This window comes from Gopherus flavomarginatus, chromosome 11 (genome assembly GCF_025201925.1).
Source record: "Gopherus flavomarginatus isolate rGopFla2 chromosome 11, rGopFla2.mat.asm, whole genome shotgun sequence".
Lineage (NCBI taxonomy): Eukaryota > Metazoa > Chordata > Testudines > Testudinidae > Gopherus > Gopherus flavomarginatus.
In genome coordinates this window covers 25,893,839-25,907,715 of record NC_066627.1, presented here as the reverse complement: position 1 = coordinate 25,907,715, position 13,877 = coordinate 25,893,839, and the positions used below count along the sequence as shown (strand labels likewise).

Here is a 13,877-nt window from a genome sequence, read left to right as displayed (position 1 = left end):
CCTTGCTAGAGAGAATCTAAAGGATGCTCAGGAAGAGCAAAAGGCCTGGTATGACAGACATGCCAGAGAACGTTCCTTCAAGGTAGGAGACCAGGTTATGGTCTTGAAGGCGCAACAGGCCCATAAGATGGAAGCATCATGGGAAGGGCCATTCACGGTCCAAGAGCGCCTGGGAACTGTAAACTACCTCATAGCATTTCCCAATTCCTCACTAAAGCCTAAAGTGTACCATGTTAATTCTCTCAAGCCTTTCTATTCCAGAGACTTACAGGTTTGTCAGTTTACAGTCCAGGGAGATGATGCTGAGTGGCCTGACGGTGTCTACTACGACGGGAAAAAAGACGGTGGCGTGGAAGAGGTGAACCTCTCAACCACCCTGGAACGTCTGCAGCGGCGACAAATCAAGGAGCTGTGCACTAGCTTCGCCCCATTGTTCTCAGCCACCCCAGGACGGACTGAACGGGCATACCACTCCATTGATACAGGTAATGCTCACCCAATCAGAACCCCACCCTACCGGGTGTCTCCTCATCAGAAGCTGCTATAGAACGGGAGATCCAGAACATGCTACAGATGGGTATAATCCGCCCATCTACCAGTGCATGGGCATCTCCAGTGGTTCTGGTACCCAAACCAGATGGGGAAATACGCTTTTGCGTGGACTACCGTAAGCTAAATGCTGTAACTCGTCCGGACAACTATCCAATGCCACGTACCGATGAGCTATTGGAGAAGTTGGGACGTGCCCAGTTCATCTCTACAATAGACTTAACCAAGGGGTACTGGCAAGTACCGCTAGATGAACCTGCCAAGGAGAGGTCAGCATTCGTCACCCATGCGGGGGTGTATGAATTCAATGTCCTTCCTTTCGGCCTTCGAAATGCACCCGCCACCTTCCAGAGGCTGGTAGATGGTCTACTAGCTGGACTGGGAGAATTTGCAGTTGCCTACCTCGATGATGTGGCCATTTTTTCAGACTCCTGGCCCGAACACCTACTACACCTGAAAAAAGGTCTTTGAGCGCATCAGGCAGGCCGGACTAACTGTTAAGGCCAAAAAGTGTCAAATAGGCCAAAACAGAGTGACTTACCTGGGGCACCAGGTGGGTCGAGGAACCATAAACCCCCTACAGGCCAAGGTGGATGCTATCCAAAAGTGGCCTGTCCCAAGGTCAAAGAAACAGGTCCAATCCTTCTTAGGCTTGGCCGGATACTACAGGCGATTTGTACCACACTACAGCCAAATCGCTGCCCCACTGACCAACCTGACCAAAAAGACCCAGCCAAATGCAGTTAAGTGGACTGATGAGTGTCAAAAGGCCTTTACCCAACTTAAGGCAATGCTCATGTCTGACCCTGTGCTCAGGGCCCCGGACTTTGACAAGCCATTCCTAGTAACCACGGATGCATCTGAGCGTGGTATAGGAGCAGTGCTCATGCAGGAAGCAACAGATCACAACTTCCATCCTGTCGTGTTTCTCAGCAAGAAACTGTCTGAGAGGGAAAGTCACTGGTCAGTCAGTGAAAAGGAATGCTATGCCATTGTGTACGCCCTGGAAAAGCTACGCCCATATGTTTGGGGACGGCGGTTCCAACTACAAACTGACCATGCTGCACTAAAGTGGCTTCATACTGCCAAGGGGAACAACAAGAAATTTCTTCGTTGGAGTTTAGCTCTCCAAGATTTTGATTTTGAGATTCAGCACATCACAGGAGCTTCTAACAAAGTAGCTGATGCACTCTCCCGTGAGAGTTTCCCAGAATTCAGTAGTTAAAAAGTGTTCTTAAAATGTAGAAGTCTGTTAGTTATATACTTAGGGGTATATGTAAATGTGCATGTGTTGTATTAATCTGTTTATTTTAAAGTTCTAGAAGGAAATCGCCGCCAGTGAGCTTCCCCACTGTCTGCAATTTGGGGGGCGTGTCATAAACAGATAGCTAAGGGTTAATGTCTCTTTCACCTGAAGTACCTGACCAGAGGACCAATCAGGAAACCGGATTTTTTCAACTTTGGGGGGAGGGAATTTTGTGTCTGAGTCTTTGTTTTCTGTCTGCCTGCTTTCTCTGAGCTTTGGAGAAGTAGTTCTGCTTTCTAATCTTCTGTTTCTAAGTGTAAGGACAAAGAGATCAGATAGTAAGTTATATGGTTTCTTTTCTTTGGTATTTGCATGAATATAAGTGCTGGAGTGCTTTGATTTGTATTCTTTTTGAATAAGGCTGTTTATTCAATATTCTTTTAAGCAATTGACCCTGTATTTCGTCACCTTAATACAGAGAGACCATTTGTATGTATTTTTCTTTCTTTTTATATAAAGCTTTCTTTTAAGACCTGTTGGAGTTTTTCTTTACTTCAGGGAAATTGAGTCTGTACTCACCAGGGAATTGGTGGGAGGAAGAAATCAGGGGGAGATCTGTGTGTGTTGAAATCGCTAGCCTGATTTTGCATTCCCTCTGGGTGAAGAGGAAAGTACTTTTTGTTTCCAGGACTGGGAACAGAGAGGGGGAGTCACTCTGTGTAGTTTCACAGAGCTTGTGTCTGTGTATCTCTCCAGGAGCACCTGGAGGGGGGAAGGGAAAAAGGATTATTTCCCTTTGTTGTGAGACTCAAGGGATTTGGGTCTTGGGGTCCCCAGGGAAGGTTTTTCAGGGGGACCAGAGTGCCCCAAAACACTCTAATTTTTTGGGTGGTGGCAGCAGGTACCAGGTCCAAGCTGGTAACTAAGCTTGGAGGTTTTCATGCTAACCCCCATATTTTGGACGCTAAGATCCAAATCTGGGACTAAGGTTATGATACCAGCCAATACATTTTTAAACACCGCTCACTTTGTCTACACTAGACGCTAAGAAGGGTTAAAAGCTGGTTAGTTAACACTTTAGATATTTGCCAAGCACTCTTAATTTTTCTAGTCTAGACAGGATGCAAAGGGCATTCTGGCCCAGCCGTTGTCAGACAGGGAACTGCACTCTGCTGAGATTAAAAGATTCTCCAATTTTGTGATTAAATTCAATGGGTCAGTTTCTCCTCTCACTTACACCAGTTTTACACCTGCTACACCAAACCTGGCCATTCAATAATCATGAATCAAGACCCAAAAATAATGAGATTATTTTGAGATTATTAAAAATAATAATACATTTTGGGTTCTTTGTATTTGCCTTCTGGTTTCTGAACCTTTAGGTGGCTTTTGATTCATTCACTCAAGCTTTTCTCTGCAACCCAGAGGCCTACAGACTTACCTTTTTAAAAAAAATGCAAGATGAGAGTCTCACCTACTCATATGTCTCCAGGAGGTGGGACTTTAAGAAGAACCCCATATGTCATGAGATTCTCAATAAAATCATGAACTAGCAACACTTGCTTAGAGACCATTTGTAACCATTGCTGGTTGGCATAAGTTAGAGCAGCACTTAGCCTGTTCGAACCTGTTGGGGTTGGGGGCCAGTGCAGATGTGCCATGAGATTCAGGGAGCTGTAACTGGTTCCTGGAGGGCTCCTCCCTGGTGTCCTGCACTGAGTGGATCTCTATATGGAACAGAATCAGGGTCTTACAGACAAAACATCCTCAAATCCAGAAGAGCTTTGTTCAACCCAGCAGACTATGCCTCATCCCAGGCATAGCAAACCCATTGGCAGAGATGAAACAGGAAAGAGTGAATCCAGAAACACCAGCTGGGGCCCAGTGATCCTGAAAAGGTGAGCGAGAAGACAGCAGAGGTGGAGTAATTTCCCCTTTTTTATTATACAGGATTTTATATACAAGGCCACCTTCTTCCCACATATCAGCATCATGGTCAGTTCATAGCAAAAATTGCAGCTCATCTCTCAAAGCCTAGACAACAATGCTACAATGGCTCGGCACAGCACAATGGACAAACAAATGGTACTGGAACTGAAACATGGAAGGAAGAGGAGAAGGAAAAGAAAAGGATGTTCGTCCCTTTTAGCCCTCATGATTATTTCCAACGAAGAAATGCAAGTAAAACATTGTGCTTCAAAAGCCATGCTTATGAGCAGGCCAGGCTTTTTTGGAGAGGGAAGCATGGCGCCATGGTTTGCTTTCCACTCTGTCTCCCTCCTAAAGACTCTGTGTGAGGCCTGGGTTTGAGTGCTGGAGCAGAAACCAGGAGGCCGCTGGGAAACTGTTCGAGCAGCTCTCTGTGGTTCTTTGTGTCATCCTGTTTCTTGGAGTTTGTTAAGACTTGGGCGGCACTCGGGAGGGTAAGGGGGGCCTCCAGTTGGTGTGGCAGTGTAGATTGAGTCTCAGCCCCATCAACCTCTGAAGCCAGAGACTAAGAATAGGCCCAATAAAGAGGGAATCTGACCATGCAACAGATGGAAAAGTGGAGGGTCCTTTTACAGACGTTCCTTTGAAGAAACCACCCATGTCTGCTGCTGACCTTTGTCTTCTGGACTGTGAGTGGGCTAAGGGCAGTGTGAATTCGGGGTGGGGAGGAAAGCGGATGCTCTAATTCCCTCAGGCCCAGCATGCTGGACACTAACCCTCACAAGCCTTTTACGCTCAGGCGAGTTACTGCACCCCCAGCCCCATTGCAATACACAGCAATGTGGAGAGCAGCCTGCGGGGTCTGGTGCAGGGACCAGCTCATTCCGCCAGCACCACCTCCCAGCCAGACCTTGAAGGCCCAAAAGGGAGCTGGCGCGAGGGATTGTGCATGACTATGCTGCTATCGGGGATTGAGTTGCCTGCCGAACCATGCGCGGGTGCTGGGCCGGAGGGGAAGAGTTGGCATTGCACCCCTCAGCCTGAACTGTTTGATTGTCCAATAAAAGGGTCTCACACTAACCACATGGGTCCACTTTCACCCACACCCCCTTAGTCCACAGTGACTGTTTGCCTGTTTACCCTTTAATTACGCATTGTCAGCCGGATGGCTAAGAAACCAGACCTCTGAAGACTAAAGGTGCTTTGTTTCTGCTGCTCTGGCCCACTTATTTTCCTGTCGATGGCTTCCTTCTCTCTCTTTGTGCTGACATGCTGGTCCAAGGAGCCCAGCGCGCAACAAGAGGCATGCTACCGATTCCCTTATACTCGGAGGTGACTGTGCATCCAAGGTGGCTCATGGGATGAAAAGGACTCAGAACGAGGTGATCAGTCTGGGGAGGAAAGGTGTCCCTCTGCCCCATTCATGAACAGGATCATATGTGTGAAACTACAGATTGTCCAGACCAACATACTCATTTCCCCAATTAACAAAAAACGCCGGCCCCCTCCTACCTCAGGAACTAAATTCTTTATTGGATTACGACTATCTATCTCTTCCCGCCCCTAAGGACAGCTCTAAAATGTCCTCAATTCATTTTATAATACAACCTCCATCCCAGAGTGTGGTCAGTGATGGTCATGGAGTATGTGTTTGTCCACTGCCCAGGCCGGCAGCAGGTCTCTGAGGAACAGGGATCCACTTGGATGACTGGTTTTCGTTTTTGCTTTACAGATGGGTTGAAGATGTCAGTTCATGTTTCTCCTTTGGAATACCAGGCAGAGATGACAGCAGCCCTGCATTTTATGCTTGTCCGGCTCAGCATGCCAGTCCAGGATATAACCTCGTGCTCTCCTCACACTGATGTTCATCACTGCTCTGAACGTGCTACTAGGAGAGAGGAGGGAGAAAAACAGGAGCGTCACTCTCCTTGTGATTTAGGAGATGCACTTAGGAGTCAATCCAGAGCCCAGCTGAGCAGCCAAGCTTGGTGCTGGGAAAATGCACAGGTTTTGTGGGGAGACACATCTTCCAAAGCAGCTAAGATACATAAGGGGGAAACGTTTCCCCCGAATCCAGCATGCAACCCTTGGAGACTTGAGAGCTGCATTAGCTGTACCTGGTTACTGTAGGCTGGCATCTTCCACATCTGTGTAAAGGCTATTGTCCTGGCGGGAGGGAAAAGGCAACAAGAAACAGAAACAGGAAATCAACATTCCTCCTTCAGGGCTGTTCCAGCACAGGGAGTTCAATGATTAGCTCAGACCATGGTGGAAGAGATGGAGGGTGGGGAAGATGTCAAATCATCCAGGAACATGGATGGAATGTATAATGTTTCTGGGGAGCAGCAACAGAAAGAGTCCCTAGCATGGATATTCACGCACAGCACCGAAAGCATGCAGGGAACATAACAAAAGGCCAAATCCTACAAGTGGTTACTTGTTGTTTGTGGCCTCTCAGTCTCTCCTGTTGAAGCTGTTGCATTCTGGGTAAATGATTAGAGTCATTGGAGCAGGGAGACTGGATCCTGGGGCTCCTACCACCTCGAGGAGGGCTCTGACCACAGATCTCGCTCTCTCGGGATGGTGGGAGCTTTTCAGGGCGATGCTGTGTTTGTTACATGCTGTGCACACTAACTGGGCTTCTGTTAGTCTTTGTTTCTGTTTTGTTACTTGCCGTTTCATTGTTTTAGGGGTGTTGTTGGGTCCCCCCCCTTCTCCTTGGGCATGGGGTGGGGTTCAGATCAGGTTCAGGGGATCAGCTTCAAATGGGTTTAGTGGTTTGACCTGCAAGCACTGGGTTTGGTGTGCACCTGTTGTCTCCTGCACCGGGGAGCCTGTGTTGCTGAATGTAGGTGAGGTTATTGGCTGTGCTAATATAAAAAATTCCTCTTGAATGAAAAAATCTGTAGCGATTTTCCTGGCCGAGGAGCAGTTTGTGAATCATTTGGTACCGGAAGAACTCCGGGTCAAGGAATCTTTTGTTCAAGTTTTTCCCTTGTTTACTCCTGTAATGTGCCCCCTTCCTTCACAGTGAGACACCAGTGTCTGATCTCTCCCATTAAGGGATGGGAGTTTCTCCTGTTAGTATGCAAGAACCCAGATGTGAAATATGTTATGTCATTCCGGCACTAGGTTTAGGTGGTTCTAAACAGCCCTGAACCTGGTTTTAAAGCACCACATAGATGGTGTTTCCTGTGTGATGATGCTGGTCATTTGAGGGGTTCCTGTCCATGCATGACTGGCTCAGGGGTTCCTGATTAGAATATGGGACCCCAGGATAGTGTGGAGGGTGCTGGGACCTCAATGAACCTGCATCTGTACTGCCAGATTCTATCCCCCCCATTCGGTGTTTGTGGTCTGCTGTTGTCCAGGGAGCAGGGCCGGCTCCAGGCACTAGCGCAGCAAGCAGGTGCTTGGGGCGGCCAACAGAAAGTGGTGGCATGTCCTGCTCTTCATTCGGCGGCGGGTTGCTGAAGAATGAAGCGGCAGTGGTAGAAGTGCCGATTCTTATTGCGGTAGAGAACAGAGGCTCCAGTCAGGATCAAGGCCTCATTGTGCAAGGTGCTGTACACGCACAGGAAGATCCAGTTTAAGATATGTGGCCCATCTGAACTAGGTTTGCATCCATCTGGCTTTCACCCAGACAGTCTGGGTTTTGGCTTCTGTGTCTGGGTGCCATTTAGGGTTGCCAGGTGTCTGGTTTTTGGGGACCTGGCAACCCTAAATGGCACCCAAACCAAAAGTCTGGTTACTGCAGGGGTGGGGGAGGCACCAGGTCATTAACCCATGCCAGACCCTGCTCAGCCAGGGCTGCCTCCTTACCTGCAGGCAGGCTCCTTGAGAGAATGCAGCAAGCAATGAGGAGAGGAGGGAGAGGAGCGGCTGATGGGGGCCAGGCCTTGGGGGAAGAAGTGAAGTGTCTGGGGGGAGAGGTGGCGAAGGGGGTGCGGGAGGCTCAAGATAAGAGGCAGAGCAGGGGCAGTGCCTGAGGGGTCCGGTTACCAGAAATTAGAAAGGTGGCAACCCTATAAATCAGAACAGAGGGTGAATAACTTTTTTAGGTATGAGAGACTTCTGGGAAAAAATAATAAAAGGCCCCAGTCTTCAGGGACACCAACAGATGAGGGCTGTTCTGGTTAAAGTGGTGTGACTAACTGTTTTTTTGGTTCACAGGCTGTTTAAAAAAAATTTTTTTTTAAGTTGTTTGGTTTGAGCTGACCCGAAACAATTGTTTTTTGAAATTTTTGGAAAACCAAAAAAAAAAAAAATCATTTGTTTCAGGTCGAAAGCAACATTATATTCAACATGAAACAGAATGCTTTGCTTCATTTTCCACCTTTTAAAAACTATACTATTTTTTAAAAGGAGTCCATTTCTGAACAAAAAGTCATTTTGCACTGAAAAATTGAAACATTTTGATTTTTTTTTCAGAATTTTTATAGGCTTTTTTTCAACCAAAACAGTTTGTCGAAATCAACATGAATTCATGAAATATTTCAGTTGACCTGAATCTGCATGTTCAGCAAAAAAAAGTTTCAGATGAAAAATTTAACCTGGCTCTAGTTCTGATGTTTGTAAGTCAGGGGATACATGGAATGTAAGGAGCCAAAAAAAACATTGGAAGTTATTCGAGAAATGTTCAAACACTGCAAGGTAGGGATCAAAATATCTTGAAAATAACGTTTGTGATTTTTCTTAAAGTTTGTGAGAAAATGCCACCTGGTGGTAAGATGCAGCCTGACAAGTGGCAGGGCCTTTGAGAACTTTTTCACCAAGTTAGAGGAGTGTGTGTGTTCATTATTAGAGTCTTGCTTTATCCTTAATTTGGGGAAAACAACTGAGCTTTCTCTAATTATAATATGCATTGCAAAAGCTCCTGTCATGGTAGTATCTAAGCAGGGTATTGATCTCGCCAAGCACTTAAGCACGTGCTTAACTTTAAGCATGTGAATAGCCCAGTTGGCTTCAATGGGAGTAGTCACAACCCCAGATCCATACAGCATAGCCTTAAACATGTCCTTCATGTTAAGCACGTGTTTCAATCCCACTGAAGTCAATGGAACGTAAACACATGTAAAGTTAAGCACTTGCTTAAGTGCTGCCTTTAGCAGGGATGGGCATAAGTGTGTGCTTCAGTGCTTTCCTGAATCAGAGCCCACATGCTTAAAGTTAAACATGTGTCAGTGTTTTGCTGGATTGAGGCCCAAGACCTGTGCTGAGAAACAGCTGCCAAAATTCCCCAGAGGTAGCCACATTTCAGTGGTGGGTGAAGGGGCTGCTTCTACAGACTTTGCAACCTGCTTTGGGAATTTGGGCTCGGTCTGGATGATGCAAATGCAAATTGTTATGAACGCGGTGCTGTAATGACGTATCTGTGCTACATATTCCAACACATCTCAGAATCATTTATTACGGAGCAAAGCAATTTGTACAAACCAGGGATTAATTGCTACAAAAGCACAAATAAACATGGCCTGAATGTTCAAGGCTAGCCATTTTTCTTCAGCATCTCTGTTTACAGCATAATGTAACGCTTTTCCATCATGGAGGAAGGGCTGGGGTAGGGGAATACAGCTGCAAACAGTCACAGCATTAAAGATAGTGATTTATTTTTAAGAAGGAAAAATGACTTTTTCCAGTGGTTTTAATAAGCACCAGTAAAATTAGAGCAGGTTGATTAATGCCCTTAGCAGGGTGGGGGCACCTCTCCCATTGCTGCTTACCAGTTCGTCTTCACAGTCATCTCGCGTGAGTCCCTCCTCTTCTCCCTCCTCCCCGTTCAGCGGCTCCTCCGTGGTGATTTCTGCCTCTGATGCTGTGTCGTCCTGGGAGATCTCGCTTTTGTTCCCATCTGCCTTCTTTCGTACCTCTGAGAGACAGGAGCCGGAGCAGCAAGGTCAGGGGGATGCAGAGGAAATGGAGGAGAATAGTCCGATGGGGTCAGATATACAGAGCCCACGAGGAGCTATTTTATAAACAATGGGTCTGCGTCTCCTCCCACACTGGGATAACTCCGCTCACTCGGGTGCAGCTGGCCCACACCGGTGTGTGTGTGTGTGTGTGTGTGTGTGTGTGTGTGTGTGTGTTGGGGGGAGGGGAGGGAGAGAACTGGATCCAGTGACTCAGCTCTGACCTTCAGCAACCATTTCCACAAATGAGGATGGGGGTCCCATTCAACCTTCAGTGGTGATTTTGTGGGATGGATGCCTGTCCACTGAGACCCACCCTATAGCTCCTCATAACTGTCAGTCATTACACTACCAGCCTGGGCTGGATTTGAACCAGCAAAGTAGAGGGATAGCAGGCTCCATGTTCTCTTAGCTAATCTGTGAATCACCCAGCTCCATAGCTGTGGATGTTTTGAGCATTATCCACCGTTTTCCATGATCCATGGGAATCAGAGCAGGAGTCATCTATATTCCAGTAGCTCAGGCTGAGCTACAAAGGGCCTATTTTCCAACACCATCAACATGCTCCTGAAGTTTGTACACTTAAATTCACCCTCTGCACCACCGAAGTCCTCATATAGGGTTTAAGAAGCGGTGACTAGCCCATGTGCTTGACCTCTTCATAGGGGAGAATTCCATGCCTCAGTGTTTTAACTTTGAAAAATATAATACAGTAAACCAGTCGAGTAAAACAACTCTCCCTGCCAGAGCTGGAATCACCATGCCCTGTCCTGGGAGGAATACAAATAGACTAAGGCACTGCAGCCTGGGTGCTTATACTGCACACTGACAGTCAGGGTTTTTACCAGCCGCCCGGGTTATATCGTCTGTTTTAGGATTTGGAATCTTACCCCTTGGGCGAAGAAGTTGGCTGTCTCTGCTGCTAACTCTGATGGTGAAATCGATTAGTGCCTATGGCTGGCAGCATGCTTCCTCTAGACTGGGGTTCTGTCCGTGCAAAGATTCAGATGCCTGCTTGACTTGACTTGTCCCCTTAAGGTCAATGGGGCTATTTGCAGTGCTTAGGGTTAACCCTCTGTGTAAGTCTTTGCAGGACTGGGGCCTGAATTGTTAAAAGTAAAAGCAAGTGAGATCAGAGTGCTTAGATGCACATTGACTCTGCCTCAAGCTAAACCAACTCAGCAGAGCCAGCTCTAGTGGTGAGCAGGGCTGTTGCACTGGGCACCAACTTCCAGGGGGCGTTGTTGTGCTGTGCCTTTTTTTTTTATTTTGCTCTGCTCTGATTGGCCAGCCTTTTTCATTGTTATTTTTCTCAGCTGATTGGCCAGCTGTGGGGTTTGTTGGGTGGTTTTTTTGGTTCTGTTTTCAGCTCGGCCACTGGGGTGCGGTGGCAGTGAAAATATTTTCCAACCTGGCCAGCAATATGGCTCAAGACACCCTTGAGAGCCAGGTCAAGGTTACCGGGCATGCATACCCAAATCTTTGCCAACCCTTCAGGATTGCCTTGGAGTCTCCAGGAATTAAAGATTAATTTTTAATTAAAGATTATGTCATGTGATGAAACCTCCCAGAATACATACAACCAAAATTGGCAACCCTAAATGCCAACCCGACTGGGAGGGTTAGCAGGGACTGGAGGCATAGGACCATTTAGCAATGAAATTTGAAAGGATGACTCAGCATTGCCAATTCTCACAATTTTATCACAAGTCTCATGATACTTGAAGCCCCAGCTCCTGGAATCATGTGACGATGAGCTACATTGTCAAAGGTGTTTAGACACCTAACAATGCAATGGCGCCTAGCAGGATTTTTAAAAGCGCCCATACTTTAAAAGGCATTTAGGCACCTCTATGTATCTTTAGGCACCTAAATGCCTCTAAATATTTGGCCATGTGTGAGTATTTCAGTTTTCTTTTAAAGTGGAAAGTTTGTTTCTAGCCATCTTGGTTGCACAGAAAAGCTTGAAAACATGACACTAGTGTATCCCCAGGGCTCAGAAACCTGAAAACTAGGAACTCCCGCTCCCCCAATTCATTATTTTTGAAATTTCCTGATTTAAAAGTCAAGCTCATGATTTCTGGGGACCTGACATGCTTTCTGAAACTCTTGGGGTTGGCAGTGCTGGATTTCAGAATCAAGATTTACCACGTTTTGTTGTGATTTTTAAGGGGGCCCAGATTTGTGGATGAGGCGGGGGAAACATACCATTTCTTTTTTTCCTTCCTTTTTTGCTTGAAATAGGACACCTTTTGAGTGAGCATAGATTGAGTCTTCACTCAAACATGGTTCCGTTCTGAAGCATAAATCCCACAAAGTTGTGCATTTCAACTTCAGGCAAAACTGAATGTACACCAGAAACACACAAAAACAGTGTGTGTGACAATTTCAACCATTTAGCAGAAATATGGATTTGAATTCCTCCGGGCAGGCACCTCATCTCCATTTTGGTCTGTAGGGTACCCAACATGCTCTAGGTGCTACACAGCATGTTGGAAAGTGGTAATAATTTAAAGTAACAGCCAGTACAAGAACACAGGCCTCAAGCTCCCCAAGAATGGCCTGCAAAGTCGAAATAACTGGCTTTGAAATGGGCTGCGCTGCGTTTGAGCTCCTTGCCCTCTCTCAGTGCCATTATGTGCAGTTAACTGACCTGTGGATGATTTCTGTTCTTCAGCAATCTGCTCCAATCTGCCCAGAAGAGCATCAATGTTGGATTTGATCTGTGTCAGCTCGGTTTTGATTGTCTGCAGCTCATTGCATTTCACTTCAAAGAAGAGAGGGAGAAAGACAGGCTTTATTCCACGTTGTTATTTTACATATTAGCGTGTGATTTTTTTTTTTCAAAAAAAGATTTAGGATTAGTCACAAAACCTTCAGCCCTAACAGAGCTTGGCAGCCACAGCAACAATGTGGGAATCTCCCAGAGACTGGGACGAGGGGAATGCAATCAGGGATAATCTGGGGTGTCAACTTAGGAACTGTCCTGTGTCACTGAAGAGATGGGGTGGGGACTGCTTAAATGAGACATACTAGGAAATGAGATGGATGTAACTGAGGCAGCCAGCAATGCACTCCCAACAGGAGTTAGAGCTGGAGGCTGTTGTAACTGTCTAAATATTATGCACACATGTAAACTCATTGCACAGAAATCCTGGGGCTGCCCGCCAGCCTGTTCCATTCACTGGGGGCCAGGTGGAATGCCAGGGGCCCTTTTCAAGGAAGACAGACTACTGACAAGTGGGACAGGTTGAGACTTTTGGGAAAAGATAATTGCTTCTTTGCTGTACCAGCAGTAACCTGCTCCCTCCTCCTCTGGCCTGCCTTCCTGACATGCTTCACTGCCTGCTGTAAGTTACTGACCATGCCCTTGGGCGATGTGGTACCAACAGGAGGTTAAGCTGTGGCCTGAGTGGAACTGGTATGAAGCCAGCATGGGCTGGGAACCACCGTTGTAAGCCTCAAACAGTTCCTGGCTAGCAGCACTCTCCTCAGTCTCCATGTTACACTCCCCATTCCCCGCCATTAGCCAGCAGCACAGTAACTTTCCTTTCTCGGAACAAATTACCGTGTTCCATTCCTGCACACAGAGCTTTGATCGCTTGGGCCAGCAGAGTCTGGGAGCAGGGCTGCTGCTGTCCATACCAGAACTCATAGGAGCCTGCTGATGTTCCCAGCACAGACCTGCAAGTCCACATTCTGGGACAATTACAAAGTCCCAAACTGACTTTGGATGTTGGATCTGTATACGCAGACCCTGCATTGGCATGTGCCAGTGGGCATATGTGTGAGCAACTGGGCAGCTGTGCACCCCAACGGGAGAGGTGCACAGCTACCCAAATGGCATACACAAATGCACTGCCAGCAAATCTGGAGGATGTAACAGATGCAGTTGCACATTTAGTATGTCTATTTTAGGCAGAGCTGTTGAAATCCAGCCTGCATCTTCACCCCTTCCTTTTGGAGACCAGTGAGAAGGCTTGGGCTGATTATGACAGGATTAGGGCAGGGAGAGGCCCAGGACCCACATGCTGGTGCCCCTGGAGCAGATATCTAGAGGGTCAAATTTTGTACCTTACCTAACTTGTAGCAATGTCTGCCCCCCTGATTTTGGTTTATTTCACTCAAACCTGTCAACAGGTGGCTGTGCTATTCCTAACTGGGACGGGGAATCATGGTATCTTGGACTTACCCACAGACTCCAGGTGCATGGTCATTTCAGCATGTATACATTTACCATAGCT

At 46.9% G+C, this 13,877-nt stretch overlaps 1 protein-coding gene across 3 annotated transcripts in view; it reads right to left on the bottom strand.

Annotated features, from left to right (window-relative positions):
- Nucleotides 1–3,720: 3,720 nt before the first annotated feature.
- Nucleotides 3,721–13,877, bottom strand: part of RALY (RALY heterogeneous nuclear ribonucleoprotein) — a 279,764-nt gene continuing 269,607 nt past the window's right edge. The window contains exons 7-9 of one of the 3 annotated variants that reach the window (XM_050917460.1): nucleotides 12,287–12,400; nucleotides 9,448–9,593; nucleotides 3,721–5,609 (exon numbers count right to left, since the gene is read on the bottom strand). In XM_050917460.1, coding sequence (XP_050773417.1) covers nucleotides 5,541–5,609; nucleotides 9,448–9,593; nucleotides 12,287–12,400 — 329 coding nt within the window. In that variant the 3' untranslated portion in view covers nucleotides 3,721–5,540. Of the gene's footprint in view, nucleotides 5,613–8,349; nucleotides 9,299–9,447; nucleotides 9,594–12,286; nucleotides 12,401–13,877 lie in introns of those variants that run through there. The other 2 variants (XM_050917462.1, XM_050917461.1) reach the window with 2 other exon arrangements.